The 17,068-nt window shown below is 40.1% G+C and overlaps 1 protein-coding gene across 3 annotated transcripts in view; it reads right to left on the minus strand.

Annotated features, from left to right (window-relative positions):
* wdhd1 (WD repeat and HMG-box DNA binding protein 1) overlaps positions 1-16,817 on the minus strand; it is a 166,196-nt gene extending 149,379 nt beyond the window's left edge. For all 3 annotated transcript variants that reach the window (XM_060933658.1, XM_060933657.1, XM_060933656.1), the window contains exons 1-5: positions 16,750-16,817; positions 13,316-13,403; positions 12,769-12,880; positions 11,333-11,484; positions 496-607 (exon numbers count right to left, since the gene is read on the minus strand). In XM_060933658.1, the coding sequence (XP_060789641.1) occupies positions 496-607; positions 11,333-11,484; positions 12,769-12,880; positions 13,316-13,392 (453 nt within the window). In that variant the 5' untranslated portion in view covers positions 13,393-13,403; positions 16,750-16,817. The remainder of the gene's footprint in view (positions 1-495; positions 608-11,332; positions 11,485-12,768; positions 12,881-13,315; positions 13,404-16,749) is intronic.
* Between the last annotated feature and the right edge of the window lie 251 nt (positions 16,818-17,068).

The raw sequence follows: 17,068 nt of genomic DNA on the forward strand, positions 1-17,068 counted from the left end.
TGGAGCTCTATTTCTGGTTAAAATGACATCTCAGACTCTGCCACAGGGCTCGTTATGTTTCAGTATCATATCCTGTAGACATTCCTGCGATACACAATATTGCAGGAGCTTTTGCAAAAGGTGAATCGACACTCTTTCCGGTTGACTCAAAGCACCTCCTGCGCCGAAGTAAGTATTGAAACTTTGCACTTTTAAAAATATTAGAACACATCACAATTCAGTTAAGTGTGCAGTTTCCAGAACTATATCGAGTCAAAATCTCAGCACGGGAAGGGCTTTTTCAAGCTGTTGGCCATACAATTATCACAATAGTTTTTGAGTTAGTGGTTAACCCCATCACCAAGACTGTTAACCTATCTTAGTTGTCTGTCATTTTGTTTAAAAGCTTCAGCAAAGTGAGTAAACATGATTGTAAACAACACACACCAGATAAATAGTGATCAGTATTCAAATAAATAAAATACTGAGCAGTGAACATATCCATGTTCTACTTACAACATATTCATCACTGGGGTCAAAGGTCACGCTGAGAACAGGTGCATCATGACCACGTAGAGTCTTCTGCTGACTGCTGTCCATCACCTCAATCACCTTTATCAGGAAGTCACTGAAACACAAACACACACACACACACACACACACACACACACACAGAGAGAGAGAGAGAAAAAAAACACATTATATAAAAGCTGCTTGCAGATGGGAAATGAAGGCAAAACTCATTTCCTGACGCTACAGGAAGGGAAATCAAATAACCTCTTCGGGCCACAGCTGCTGGCGCACAGCAGATCAATATTCAAAACAAAGCAAGTGCAGGAAAACAGCTCGGTCGATGGAATGACATGGCATGCAGCATTTCCCATTTAAAAAAAAAAAATCTATACATCCAAACAGTTAGGCACTTAGTGAGAGCATGAATCCTCTGAACCGATCAACATAACTACAGTCCTCCGTCCTCTCCATCCAACACACACAGTCATACAGTGAAGATGCCATGCAGGACTCAGCCACTAGAGGGCCTTCAAGAGCTACAACTCCATAAACAACGTCTCTAATAATCTCCTGTAACGTCCTGCAAGTCAATGCTGGGTCAATCTATGTGAAATCACCAGAGGCCTCGCCACTGACCATCTCAGATTTGCTTCATACCTTCTGGAAATATCGTCAGTGTGCCCAATAAATAGTATACAAAATTTTAGCCTTGTACCTTCATTAGTTTGAGATATAGGGGCTTTCAAAAAGGGCGTGGCCCCAATTTCACTGTTGAAACGCGTGCTACAGAAAACGGACCTAACTTCTATAAGTCATTACTTTTAAACTATTCATGCAAGATGCATGAAATTTTCAAGGATTGTTCTTCAATGCCAGACGCCTTTAAATACTAAAATAGAAAGTTCACAGTTCAATATTTGCCAAGTTATGGCTTACTGAAAATCATTTAAAAAAAAGTGCTTTGGAGCAACTTTGATGCCCCATATCTCCACATTAAAGCACACCAGATCTTTCAAATTCTCTTATTTATTACTCATGTTATAGTACTCTTTAGGCAACTAGGTATGTGTTCAAAAGAAATAAAACTTTCTGATTTATTAGGCTTTTAAAAAAATATATATATATTTTGCACCTATAATTCAAATGCATATTACAAATGTATGACAAAGTCTACCATAAAAACAATTATACCACTGGAAAGAGCTTGTTTTGATTAGCAAATGGACAAAATATGAAATTGGTACCCTAAACCAAACTATAAATATTAAGGTATCAAATACAGCATGTTTTACGATAGACGGAAATGCTGTTTTAAGGCATATAATCTACTAGCAGACAAACTAGCAAAACATTTTATTGCCAAACACTAGAGTGGATATTTGAAGAATTTGAAGGAAAATCTGTCAGCGGATGAATGTATTATGCTTTTGGATTTTGCCAAAAACTATTCATTCTGTGTACAGGATTCTGCCCAGGGATACCATTGGGACAACAGCCAATGCACTCTTCATCCATTTACAGTGTACATTAGAGCAAAGAATGAAGATGGTACAAAAGTAACGAAATGCATCTCTATCTGCATAATAAGTGACTGCCTTAAGCATGATACAGTGGCCGTGCATGCATTCTTAAAAAAAGGCTTTACCATATGTATGCTATTTACATCCCCAGCAAAAAAAGGTCATTTACTTCAGTGACGAATCAGCAGCCTAATACAAAAACTATAAAAATTTCACAAATCTAATAAAAGCATGCAGATGATTTTGGACTTTTGGCAGAATGGCATTTCTTTGCCACTTCTCATGGTAAGTCACCCTGTGATGGTACTGGAGGCACTGTAAAGCGGTCAGCAGCTCAAGCTAGCTTACAGGCAGTCACGAGTGATCACATACTAACCCCATCTGATCTGTTTTTGTGGGCAGAAAAACATACCAAGAACATCCATTTCATCTGGGTTGGTACAGGGGAAGTTATGGAGAGTGGAAAAGCATTGGAGACAAGATTTTCAAGGTCAGCTACCAGGCTTTCGTCTAAACAGGGGAACAGGGGCGCTGCGCCCTCTTACTCTCGGCGTGCACCCCCTTACCGACTCCGTGAAAACATCCCAGCAACACCACGTGACAATGTGTCTGATCATCAAATACGTTATAATTGCTCCAAAAATATTCCAATCATAGTAGATACACCGCCAGACGGTGCAAAAACAATCCGAATTGGCGTTTTCCAGACTGAGGTGCCATGTTGTTTACTTGTCGTGGCTGCTCTCGCAAGATTTGACATGGGTTACATACAAGGTCAGCTGACTTGTAGAGCGAGATTTCTCGAGACTGAATGACCTTTCACCCACCGGCACGGGAGCTTTTGACAGAAGTAGCTCGCGAGTTATTTTTGTTGACACTTGGGCATTTAAAGATGTCATCCTGCGGCACGAAGCGGAAGAAAGCCAAAGACTGTCCAGGGCAGAAGAAGATTACTTCTTTCTTTTTCAATGTTGACAGACAATTTGTTACAATTTCCCCTCACAGATAGCCTCAGAATGTCCCATTGGAGCATTTTTCAAAGGCTTTGCACGGTGGGGGGGAGAACCGGCACCATCCCCCCCCCGCTTCGCTCCCTCGCCATGGTGAGCGCCCTCATACTAAATTTTTCTAGAAAAAACCCTGAGCTACTATTCCTGGAACAGGAGACAACCACTCATTCGTTCCAATCATGTCCAACCAGCTGCAGGTCAGCAGGGTGTCAGGTGGTCCTAGCTTCATTGTGGATATGAGTGGGAATCGGCCACAAGTAATGCATTAAACCCCTGTTAAATCAGCAGTCTCTCTGGCAGATACAATTCCTGGTAAATATGTTGTATGTTTGTATGACAGACAGTGGTGGATAGGCAATATTTGTGCATTATCAGAGAAGGAACAAGATGTACAAGTAACATTTATGCATCCTCATGGTCCCTCTCAGACTTACAGCTGGCCCAGGAGAGAGGATACCTGTTGGGTCCCTATGGTGCATGTCATGAAAATCATTGATGCCCCACTTACATCAACTGGCAGGCAGTATAAACTTCCATCTAATGTGGAAAAGCAAAATCAATACACTGTTTAAGCTCTTCAAATAAAGTATTTTTAAGGTTATTTTTCCTACACTGTAGGTTTGTAATTGTATTGTAATATGCCTTAAAACAGCATTTCCATCTATCGTAAAACATGCCGTATTGATACCTTAATATTTATAGTTTAGGGTACCAACTTCATATTTTGTGCATTTGCTAATCAAAACAAGCTCTTTCCAGTGGTATAATTGTTTTTACAGTAGACCTGGTCATACATTTGTAATATGCATTTGAATTATAGGCGCAAAATGTTTTGTTTTCTTTAAAGCCTAATAAATCAGAAAGTTTGATTTCTTTTGAACACATACCTAGTGTGTACTAAAGAGTACTATAACATGAGTAATAAATAAGAAAATTTGAAAGATCTGGTGTGCTTTAATGTGGAGATATCGAGCGTCAAAGTTGCTCCAAAGCACATTTTTTTTTATGATTTTCAGCAAGCCATAACTTGGCAAATATTGAACTGTGAACTTTCTATTTTAGTATTTAAAGGTGTCTGGCACTGAAGAACAATCCTTGAAAATTTCATGCATCTTGCATGAATAGTTTAAAAGTAATGACTCATAGAAGTTAGGTCCATTTTCTGTAGCATGCGTTTCAACAGTGAAATTGGGGCCACGCCCTTTTTTGAAAGCCCCTATATCTCAGAAACTAATGAAGGTACAAGCCTAAAATTTTGTATACTATTTATTGGGCACACTGACAATATTTCCAGAAAGTATGAAGCAAATCTGAGATGGTCAGTGGCAAACATTTTTCTAAATCTGGTGATTTGGGGTGGAATTACCCTACTACTACTACAGTATACAGACTCAACATAAACAAGATTATATTGTGTCATATTACTAAGGTTGGGGCGGCACGGTGGTGTAGTGGTTAGCACTGTCGCCTCACAACAAGAAGGTCCTGGGTTCGAGCCCAGCTGCTGGCGAGGGCCTTTCTGTATGGAGTTTGCACGTTCTCTCCCCCGTGTCCGCATGGATTTCCAGTGGGTGCTCCGGTTTCCCCCAGTCCAAAGACATGCAAATTAGGCTAATTGGTGGCTCTAAATTGACCGTAGGTGTGAATGTGAATGGCTGTGTGTCTCTGTGTATCAGCCCTGTGATGATCTGGTGACTTGTCCAGGGTGTACCCTGCCTCTCGCCCATAGTCAGCTGGGATAGGCTCCAGCTTGCCTGTGACCCTGTAGAACAGGATAAGCAGCGATGGATGGATGGATGGATGGATGGATGGATGGATGGATGGATGGATGGATGGATGGATGGATGGATGGATGGATGGATGGATGGATGGATGGATGGATGGATGGATGGATGGATGGATGGATGGATGGATGGATGGATGGATGGATGGATGGATGGATGGATGGATGGATGGATGGATGGATGGATGGATGGATGGATGGATGGATGGATGGATGGATGGATGGAGGTTAGGTATATACGTAGTACTACTGGGTGCTCTGACAAAACATTAATATGTTGATATAAATGAATAACAAGCGAATAAGGGCAGCACGGTGGTGTAGTGGTTAGCGCGGTCACTTCACAGCAAGAAGGTCTGGGTTCAAGCCCCGTGGCCGGCGAGGGCCTTTCTGTGTGGAGTTTGCATGTTCTCCCCGTGTCCGCGTGGGTCTCCTCCAGGTGCTCCGGTTTCTCCCACAGTCCAAAGACATGCAGGTTAGGTTAATTGGTAACTCTAAATTGACCGTAGGTGTGAATATGAATGGTTGTCTGTGTCTATGTGTCAGCCCTGTGATGACCTGGCGACTTGTCCAGGGTGTACCCCGCCGTTCGCCTGTAGTCAGCTGGGATAGGCTCCAGCTTGCCTGCGACCCTGTAGGGCAGGATAAAGCGGCTAGAGATAATGAGAGATGAGAACAAGTGAATAAACCTTTCAAAACTAGACACCAAAATTTAATCTGATCAAATTAATTCTGAACATGTCCATCATTCGTGGTGGTGAAAATAACTGGGATATCTGCTGCTGAGAAACAGCAAAACGATCTATAAATTCACAGCAAATAATCTCCAAATAATTTATTGCTGCAAATGTACACTGCAATTTATGACATCTAATTTACATGAAACACGCCCTAATTTATGCAGATGGTGCAACAGTGAACCAATAACAAGAAAGCTTTCAGCAGGCTGTCTGAGATCCCAGTAAACTAGTTTAGTAAAACAGATTTAGAATTATGTTTGTTAGAGATTACTGTAAATAAAGATTTCTTTGAAAGCTACAAAAAGGTATAAAAGGTGAAAATAAACAAATCAAAATTAAAAAAACAGAAGTTTAAATAAAAAAGAAGATCGAACAGTATGTTCACACCAAAAGCAGCGAGAGTTAAAATTCACTCTGGCTGCTTTACCAACGACACCGATAAGTTCATGGACGCTCCGAGATGAAGAAGAAACAGGCAGCTACAAGTTCATTCAGAATGCATCATCTTGCAAACTTCATTTAAAGCAGGAGAGGCAAAGCAAACGCACGTCATCTTTGTGCCGACTGACCACAAGTAGGGTAGAAGTTCACCCTGTGAAATCTTTTAAATGTGAAGGAGAAAAAAAAAAATTGATCGGTGAAGGAAAATAATTAATTATATGCCAAAAGTGAAGTGAATATCAGTAAATAGTAACTGAAATGAAGTCAAGGTTATTATTCAGCGATATTCACCAAGCCTGAGGCAGATAATTGTTTTAGTATAAATACACAGGTGAGACGCACATACATACAGGTAGTCGTCGACTTACGACCTATGCAACTTACGACCGATCGACTTTACGACTGTCTGGTTATGACTGGCAAGTGTTTCCCAGCTGAGCATACGACAGTTTCCGCCCCAGCTCCCAGCAGCGCCTCTTGCCGCGTACAACAGTTTCCGCCCCAGCTCCAGGCACACACGCAGTCTCTCTCGCGCTCTCTCACGCACTCCGTCATACAGTTTCCGCCCCAGATCCTGGTTTATGAAACGAGCAAATCCTCCCACCAGCCCGAGCGCTGCAACAGCTGATGACGACATAGACGACCCACAGTCAAGCACCAGTGATGCCAGCGGTCACTGAGTTTTGTATTTTGCCATGTTTTACATTTGTATTTTGGTATGTTTCAAACTAAAATGTTTTCTATTTCTCACACCTGTATTTCGTATTTTTTGTTTTGCACATATTAAACGAATTGTAGTGTACAATTGCAGTACACTGCAGTATAGTATGCAGTGTTTGATTTAAACCAAATAATGAGCCAAGGTAATAAAATAAGAAAATGTTGATAAAATAAGACTAAGATGACTACAATATCATTACACATCACAATATACTTACGTTCATTTAACATAGGCCGACTTACGACCAGATCGAAACGCAGTCGTAAGTCGATGACTACCTGTGTGTATGTGTGTGAGATTTTTTATTTTTATATATATATATATATATATATATATATATATATATATATATATATATATATATATATATATATATATAAATTAAAAAATCATTTATTTCAAACTTCAAAAGCAGCATGCAAATGTAATGACGGCACAGTGCAGACTTGTGTCACCTATCTAGGCCAACTCCCATAAAATACTTTTGTTTTGAAATCGATAAAATAAAATCAAAGTTCCACCTTACCCTTGAATAGTTTTAGACCAAACTTCAAAGCATCTTTAGTGCTTTTAGGAACAGCGTTTTCTTTCATCATTTCTAATTCTTCCTCACTTACAGTGACGAAGCAATTGGCCACCATTTTGCTGAGTCACTGGAGGTGATTATCGAGAAATAGTCCGAATCTTTCAGCCAATCGGCACACACGATTTTCTATAATCACCTCCATATTTATACTAATGAACAATTATGATACTTTTGGTATCATAAACTAACAATATAAACTAATTAAAAGCCATGTACATGGTGTGACCTGTGTTGATGTTTGTGTACCTGTAGTCAATTTTAAATTACTAGCCATTTCAAAAGATCGCATATGATACCAGTGGTTCCGTCATGTAATGTTCATCATAAGTTCGTCAAGTACACACGAGTTTTAAGTCACTGCTCCGCCAGTCAGGCATGGTCAGTGACATGTTGCCTCCTTCATGGGCTGCTCTAGCACCGGTAGTGACGCACAGTCACTGGATTGTCTGATTGTCTGGGCTGCAGTGGACTGGTCACTGACCCTATGTTGCAAACACCAGTCTAAGATAACACATCAACAACCAATCTGCTCATAAGAAATAGAAGAAATACTTACACTTACTCGAGCTGATCTTTGGTTGGATTGAGTCAAAGTTGTTTAAATAAATAAATAAATAAATAAATAAATATTTAGAAAGCCAACATTCATCATCAGTGTCGAAGTTCTCAAGATTGAAGCGGATAAAATCCGCAGGCCATCTCGCAACAAGTTTTACCTCCAAATAGCCCAAACTATGTCTGATGGATTTTATCCTGATTATGGTGGGCGCTCCCCCCACGAAAGAGAAACCAATTGAAACCGAAAGAGTGAAAGTGATGATCACGCCATGACCATGTGAATAGTCTTTTATGAACGTGTAAGTGGGAGCTCAGCGCTCCGACTCCAGTGTGACCGAGCAAGGTGACAAGTTTTATGTTTCATCTAATTTAGGTAAATTAAAAACTATATTATTTGGCAGTGGGCACATCGGAAAGTGTAACGTATGAAGTTTCTGTCAACATGTTTATCATGCTTGTGTGATAAACTCGAAGATATTTCTCTCAATACATGACCTACTCATTCTAAACCTGTCGAGCTTTGCTGGCGAAGTTCTTGACCCCAAAGTACAACCAAATCTACTTGCACATAATGCCATGAAATAGATATGTGCCATAAAATAAAGATCTATTATAAGTATTAGATCTATATTTATTCAGCGTGTTCTGAAGTTACTTGATTGGGAACCTCGACCCACAGAACACTGCTCGTTTACTCGCACCCGAGAACCCAGAATCAAAGACCGTACGCCACTTCTAGCTGACAATGGCTGCTCCCTGTGGTTCTGCCTCCCCAGGTAATTCACGGAATAAAATTGTTCACAAAAGTGCTTTTACGGTGTTTTTTTTTAACTGAATGTGCACGTCTTTTGTCTAAAAGTAATACATAAAGCACAATTAATGTTGTAAGCATGACCCGTACACTAAGTCAAAGTTCAAGATGCAATTTATTGATTTTTTTTTTCAAATGTCCTTGTACACAAACAGGGACATATCATAAATAATTTGGAAACCCACCACCGTGATTATTAATTCCACCTCCACTGTACTTGTGAACAATTTGAAGGGAACCAAAATTTGCACGACTGTGTTCTCTAGTATTCTTTAGAGCGGAGCACTTCTCTAACTTCTGATTGGCTGCTGCTGAACCACATCGAAGCTCATTACCATAAAGTTACCCAGACTTGAACTTTACTCTGAAGCTCCACCAACAGTCATATCGCTGCTAGGTTAAGAGATTTGTCTTTTACAGTCTTTTTTTGAAATGGAAATTTATTTTATCACACTGGAGAATCCAGACGAGAGTTATAATTTTAGAAAAAAAAATGTTATAGTTAGGGGCGGCACGGTGGTGTAGTGGTTAGCGCTGTCGCCTCACAGCAAGAAGGTCCTGGGTTCGAGCCCCGGGGCCGGCGAGGGCCTTTCTGTGTGGAGTTTGCATGTTCTCCCCGTGTCCGCGTGGGTTTCCTCCGGGTGCTCCGGTTTCCCCCACAGTCCAAAGACATGCAGGTTAGGTTAACCGGTGACTCTAAATTGACCGTAGGTGTGAATGTGAGTGTGAATGGTTGTCTGTGTCTATGTGTCAGCCCTGTGATGACCTGGCGACTTGTCCAGGGTGTACCCCGCCTTTCGCCCGTAGTCAGCTGGGATAGGCTCCAGCTTGCCTGCGACCCTGTAGAAGGATAAAGCGGCTAGAGATAATGAGATGAGATGAGATGTTATAGTTAGATTTATAATTAAAAGGTGAATATACAGTAGGTATCCAGGGCTAGAATTTCATGAAAATTTGCAGGAATCTGTTTAGATTCTTGCAAAACCTTTTTGCAAGAATCCTGAGAATCCAATAAAATTATTTCAACAACTTGTGTTTGTTGTGACTGTGTGTACGAGTTTGAATTCTTTTCACAGGCAGTCAGTTGGCCTCCAACTCCGCCCTCAAACCACAAATACAGTACCAGTTACAGTAATTAAAATACACATTTATACACACTATCAAACTATCACTTTATTTCACTCCTTAATCATCAAGTCAACAACTGAAGAATGGAGCCGAGGACAACATCTTCAAAAGCCTGCCGCAAATACAGTAACTGTTACAGTAAACATTACAATACACAGAGTTATTCACAGTAACAAACATCACTCTATTTCAATCCTTAATCATCAAAAGCTGAACAACAGAGAACATCTGAATGTCAGAAACCTAACTGCACCAATGTATCAGGGTCATGCCAAACTATCATTTAGTTTACTCTATCTCATCACTGACAGCTGAGGCTGAATCATCATCACTACTAGCAACCACACTAGAGTCAGGGTCAGGATGCACAACGGCATACAAGTCAGTACTGGCAGAAGTAGAGCTTGCACTGTCTGAGTGACATTCTGGGGTCAAGCCATGGAGGATGTTGTTTATGTCTTTTCTCATGTCAGTAACCTGTATTTTTGTGTGTTTATCATATATTTATTCATTTCATTGGTCTTGTCTTTCTGATTCCGAATGACTGCACTAGTGTGTGTGTCAGACTCCTGTATATCATTATATGCGTGACGATCATCGACCATGAAACAGAACGCCCACTGTGCTTTGATTTTGTCATAGTGCAGGCTGCATGTCTTACACCTCTCCTTGACGGCGAAATCGTCTTCAAAGTCGAAGTCATAATTGTCTAGGTCATCGCTCCACGCCTGTAAACTGCGCCGCGATATTCTTTTCGTTTTTTTCAACGGATTTCGAGGTGTTTGGCTGACTATCACTTGAGCTGGAGTATGCCACCTTGTTATTCTTGACAACAAAAGCCACCTAGCGAGTACTCGGCAGACTAGATGCAAGCGACACCAAGCGAGTGAAACACACTTTGCACATGTGCAGAACGTTTGTTTATCGAAACCGAAACTGTTTGTGGAATTTTTGTGTTGAAGTGATTACTTTGATATTTTACGATAAAATTACGATATTTCTTGAATATTTTGTGCGAATCCGTTGAGATTCGCCTGGGGAACAATTTATGCGAATACTCACGCGAATCGATTCGCGGATTCGCGCCAAAATTCTAGCCCTGGTATCAAACAAATAAACTGAAAAGAAATTAAAATCAAGCATTGAAAGAAGCAAACTAGGAAAATGAATAAAATCACATCTGGCGATGATGTAAACAATTATACAATAAGGTAACTGCCCATCTGTCCAAGACTCAGTCATCGGATTGTGGTGTATCAAACATTCGCACTAAACTCCATGGCTTATAGTTTAATATGAGGTTTACGTATGCACTATTGTCACGATGTTTTGGGGTTTTTTTTTTTAACACTACTCCTTACTTAATGATAGAGATTTTGCTGCAAAACCAGGCTTCTCAAGTTGCTAAAATATTGTGAATTTGATCAAACAGATACTCTAAAGATGAACTTGAGGAATTTGCGAAAGTTCATTCTGGAACATTCGATTGAACATTGCTATTTTCAGAACATCAAAACAACAATAAACCCTCACTAGCATTACCTGGAGCCAGCAGCGATTCTTGTGCCACTGGAGTTGAAGGTGATGTGGTTTGCGTTGGTGGTGAAACGGGTGAGTATTCCATCAGGATCTCCGTCGGGGAACGTGTGGCTCTGAACAGTGTTGTTGGAAACGGCTGTGACTAATTTCCCACCCTAGAATTGGAGACAAATCAGAGTTACAATGAGTTACATACATGATTATCTCATCTCATTATCTCTAGCCGCTTTATCCTTCTACAGGGTCGCAGGCAAGCTGGAGCTTATCCAAGCTGACAACGGGCGAAAGGCGGGGTGCACCCTGGACAAGTCGCCAGGTCATCACAGGGCCGACACATAGACACAGAACCATTCACACTCACATTCACACCTACAGTCAATTTAGAGTCACCAGTTAACCTAACCTGCATGTCTTTGGACTGCGGGGGAAACCGGAGCACCCGGAAGAAACCCACGCGGACACAGGGAGAACATGCAAACTCCGCACAGAAAGGCCCTCGTCGGCCATGGAGCTCGAACCCGGACCTTCTTGCTGTGAGGCAACAGCGCTAACCACTACACCACCGTGCCACCCACATGATTATCTATTATATATATTTATAAAAAATACAATTATTTTAAACTGCCATTTTTTCTACATATTCACAAAGCAACAGTAATTAACCAGTGATTTAAAACTTTTTTTTTTTTTGACCAAACACACCACAGTCCCACCCACTTGCTTTCACGAGAGAATCTCAAGAAGCCACAGCTCAAACTGAATCAGCTTCTTTTCATCCTTTCCCCTTCAGTGAGTTTCGTCTGAGAACTGGTCTGTTTTATCTTAAAAAGTAGACATGTGTAGAGTTCAGATGTAAACCATATAGCTAGAGCAACAGAGTTGGTTAAACCGTAAATTTTGGCACCCCGCATGACTAAAAATGGCGTGGCGAGCTAATTTAAGATTAAAAAAAAAAAAAAATTAGCACTAACATAACATTTTCTGATAATGACTACCTTAAAAAAATCTAGGGGTGTGATTCTCCCTTTTTCAGATGAAACGTTACACGGTTTATAATACAATACAAAAAGTAGCGAGTTGAAACACTTCAAAAACCTACTGATCTGACAATTCGGTTCAGCACTGATGCAGTTTGATTCTGACCCAATTCAATATGATTCGTATGAGCGACATGACATTTCAATTACAAGGTCGACAACATTACATAATACCTATGAAATAACATGGGAGGTTGTCTCCTGCTTTCGAGCTCAGAAAGAAACCTGAGTGTGCTCTCGCTCTACCCATTCATAAACGGTTATCAAATCTGAAACAATTTCAAACCCTTTTTCTTTTCAATACAAACCTGATCTTGGCTTGTAACTCAATCCTGTTCACTGTTTGTCCCGATTTTCCAATTAGTTTTCACACAGATAAGCATCAACAAACTGATGACTTACCCTCAAAGCTACAGAGTAGGCCTTCTCGCCGACATTTATGGATTTAGGATCATCGTCGTCTAGACTTTCCCATATGCGCACGTCTCCATCACTTCCACACGTAACGATGAACCTTCAAGTACAGCAACACAGAGTGTTCACAGATACATTTATAGAACACAAAGGTTATGACCGAGTTACAACCCAGAGAGACAGAGAACAAATTAATATAAATCACAGGCAGACTAAGAAGGGAAAAAAATTATATAAAACAAACAGAGACAAAGAAAGCGTGAAGGAACAGCTGGTATAAATGGGCTGCAAGGTTAAACTCCACCCCTTGTTTTCTTAAAATAAATTAATTTAATTAAATTTCCATCCACGTCAAATTATTCACTCTTAAATATCTTGAGAAGGAATATTTTGTGGAAACAACTAAAGACCACAATATAAATTGCGAGGGTGGGGCTGATTTCCTTCTAACTCAGACTGTAGATTCACACAGCCCATCAGTGACAGAACCGCACCACGCAGCTTGGGATGGTCTCTCGATTTTAGCGTTACTCACTTGCCGTGCTCATCAAAGCAGACTTCCGTGTGGCCCTCTGAGTGACCATAGCGCATTGGCTTCCTCTCACAGGGCATCGTAGGTCCTCCTGTAACGACAGACCAAAAAGAAGAAGAAAAAAAAAATGTCTATAACCTTATACAGCAGCTTTACACTTAGTCATGCAGAAACGAATACTATAAATTCTCAGATATATTCAGACAGCTTAAGTTTTATTGTACTATTTTCCTTGATAACACTGTTGCAGGGTTTTGTTTTGTTTGTTTTTTTACTTTCCACCAACACATGCAGATTTTTTTTAAATGAAAACTATCATTACATTCATAACAATAACTTTATTCTTCATACATACACTTGTGAAATTCCTCTCTGCATTTAACCCATCTGAAGCAGTGAACACACATGCACACACACGTAAGCAATGAGCACACACACATACCCAGAGCAGTAGGCAGCTATACTAACAGCGCCTGGGCAGCTGTTAGTATGGCTTCCGAGTTAGGTGCCTTGCTCAAGGGTACCTCAGCCTAAGGCCACCCCATGTTAACCTAACCTGCATGTCTTTAGACTGTGAAGGAAACCAGAGCACCCGGAGGAAACCCATGCAGACACAGGGAGAACATGCAAACTCCACACAGAAAGGTCCCCGTCAGCCACTAGGCTCGAACCCATAACCTTCTTGCTGTGAGGCAATAGTGATAATCACTACACCACCGTGTCGCCCATTATTGACATTAGCATGATCTATATACATGGCAGCTCTGATGAGTGTGGGTTTATAATGGATTTCCACCACCGTAACAAATCGCTCTGCTTAGAACCCTGGAAGTCCACCGCATGAGATATCTAAAACAAAGCTTGGTCCATTTGGGTGCATTGGGTGTGTCCTATATCCTGTAAACACTACACTGGGTGTTTCTCAACATCAAGAAACGATGTTTAATGGCTGCATTTTGAAGATGCCACATCAAATCCTGACATCTGGGATCCTTCAAATTCTACCAAGAACCAAATCTAAGAGTTTCAAGGATGCCGGACTGTATTCTCACCGTTCTTAAAAAAAAAAAATAAAAAATCACCCATAATCCCACACTAATTTACAAACCAGAACCTTTTCAATGATGGACACTTGCCAAGCCTCTGAAGGACCCGTTCTACCCAAGAAACATCCCTGACTTTAGGAAATACCCCATGTTTGGACACCAACCTCCTGCAAAGCATTGTGAGATTTCAGGAGTGCACTTGATATTCTACAATATACTGTGCACTCTTAAGGGAATTTTATCAATTTACTATCATGTTTGGAAGCATAACATAGAATCTCTGCAGTATGTTAATGTCCAACTGATGTACAGTCGTGCTTGAAAGTTTGTGAACCCTTTAGAATTTTCTATATTTCTGCATAAACATGACCTAAAACAACATCAGATTTTTCACAAAGTACTAAAAGTAGGTAAAGAGAACCCAGTTAAACAAATGAGACAAAATTATTATACTTGGTCATTTATTTATTGAATAAAATGATCCAATATTACATATCTGTGAGTGGCAAAAGTATGTGAACCTTTGCTTTCGGTATCTGGTGTGACTACCTTTTGCAGCAATAACTGCAACTAAACATTTCCGGTAATTATTGATCAGTCCTGCACACCAGCTTGGAAGAATTTTAGCCCATTCCTCTGTACAGAACAGCTTCAACTCTGGGACGTTTCTTCACATGAACTGCTTGCTTCAGGTTCTTCCACAACATTTTGATTGGATTAAGATCAGGACTTTGACTTGGCCATTCCAAAACATTCACTTTATTCTTCTTTAACCATTCTTTGGTAGAACAGTTGTTGTCTTGCTGCATGACCCACTTTCTCTTGAGATTCAGTTCATGGACAGATGTCCTGACATTTTCCTTTAGAATTCGCTGGTATAATTCAGAATTCATTGTTCCATCAACAATGGCAAGTCGTCCTGGCCCAGATGCAACAAAACAGGCCCAAACCATGATACAACCACCACATTTCACAGATGGGATAAAGTTCTTATGCTGGAATGCAGTGTTTTCATTTCTCTAAACATAATGCTTCTCATTTAAACCAAAAAGCTCTATTTTGGTCTCATCCGCCCATAAAACATTTTTCCAATAGCCTTCTGGCTTGTCCACGTGATCTTTAGCAAACTGCAGATGAGCAGCAATGTTCTTTTTGGAGAGCAGTGGCTTTCTCCTTGCAACCCTGCCATGCACACCATTGTTGTTCAGTGTTCTCCTGATGATGGACTCATGAACATTAGCCAATGTGAGAGAGGCCTTCAGTTGCTTAGAAGTTACCCTGGGGTCCTTTGTGACCTTGCTGACTATTACACGCCTTGCTCTTGGAGTGATCTTTGTTGGTCGACCACTTCTGGGGAAGGTAACGATGGTCTTGAATTTCCTCAATTTGTACGCAATCTGTCTGACTGTGGATTGGTGGAGTCCAAACTCTTTAGAGATGGTTTTGTAACCTTTTCCAGCCTGATGAGCATCAGCAATGCTTTTTCTGAGGTCCTCAGAAATCTCTTTTGTTCGTGCCATGATACACTTCCACAAACGTGTTGTGAAGATCAGACTTTGATAGATCCCTGTTCTTTAAATTAAACAGGGTGCCCACTCACACCTGATTGTCATCCCATTGATTGAAAACACCTGACTCTAATTTCACCTTCAAATTAACTGCTAATCCTAGAGGTTCACATACTTTTGCCACTCGGATATGTAATACTGGATCATTTTCCTCAATAAATAAATGACTGAGTATAATATTTTTGTCTTATTTGTTTAACTGGGCTCTCTTTATCGACTTTTAGGACTTGTGTGAAAATCTGATGATGTTTTAGGTCATATTTATGCAGAAATATAGAAAATTCTAAAGGGTTCAACAAACTTTCAAGCACCACTGTAGCTGTAGAACCTAGTGATCTCTGAGAACTCATGGTTCTAGTAAAAGGAAGTGTAATGACGTGCACCAGCTCACGTGTATGCACACTGCACACAAATGACTGGGAATAACTGCTATACAAAAGCAATGACTCAAAATATATAAATAATTTTTAGAAAAAAAAATCTCAATGCAAGGAAATAAGATGAACATTAAAGCATCAACAACAATAATTGTAGTGAGCTTGGAAAATTAACTAGCTAAATAATGGTGAATAATCTAATAATTATGTTGAATATTTAATATTATATATTTCTGTGATACCAAAAACAGATAAAAACAACAAACTCTCACTTTATGTTAAACGGTGTGCTAGTCTGAAGCATAACTCCACCATGTTACATAACATACACACAATTAAACACACAAAACTACCAGGCAATAATAATTAAACATCAGGAAAAGCTGAAACCACAGTGATCTCAACGGTTCTTCTTAGCATCATTATTATTATTTTCCTAAACTCACCTCGTTATTGGCGGCAAGTCTCTTAATAGAGCTTTCAACTACTTACTCTCCCGCGCCGAAATGATGACGTATAAAAGAAGGCGGGGATTTCTATGTTTCTCACTCTTCTATTGGTCAGAACATGCTATTTAGCTCCACCCATTAACTGTGCAGCCGGAAGAAAATTTCCTAATGGAAATTAATGAACAAAATAAGCTTCGAATACACCTTTATTCAGGTTTATATAGAAATTTTTTTATTTGTGTTTATTTTAAAAGGCGTAAATACGTATGATCGATAGGATGTTTTTTTCTTTGTTTTGTTTTTTGTTTATTTAAAA

Source organism: Neoarius graeffei, chromosome 11, assembly GCF_027579695.1.
Source record: "Neoarius graeffei isolate fNeoGra1 chromosome 11, fNeoGra1.pri, whole genome shotgun sequence".
NCBI classification, from domain to species: Eukaryota; Metazoa; Chordata; class Actinopteri; order Siluriformes; family Ariidae; genus Neoarius; species Neoarius graeffei.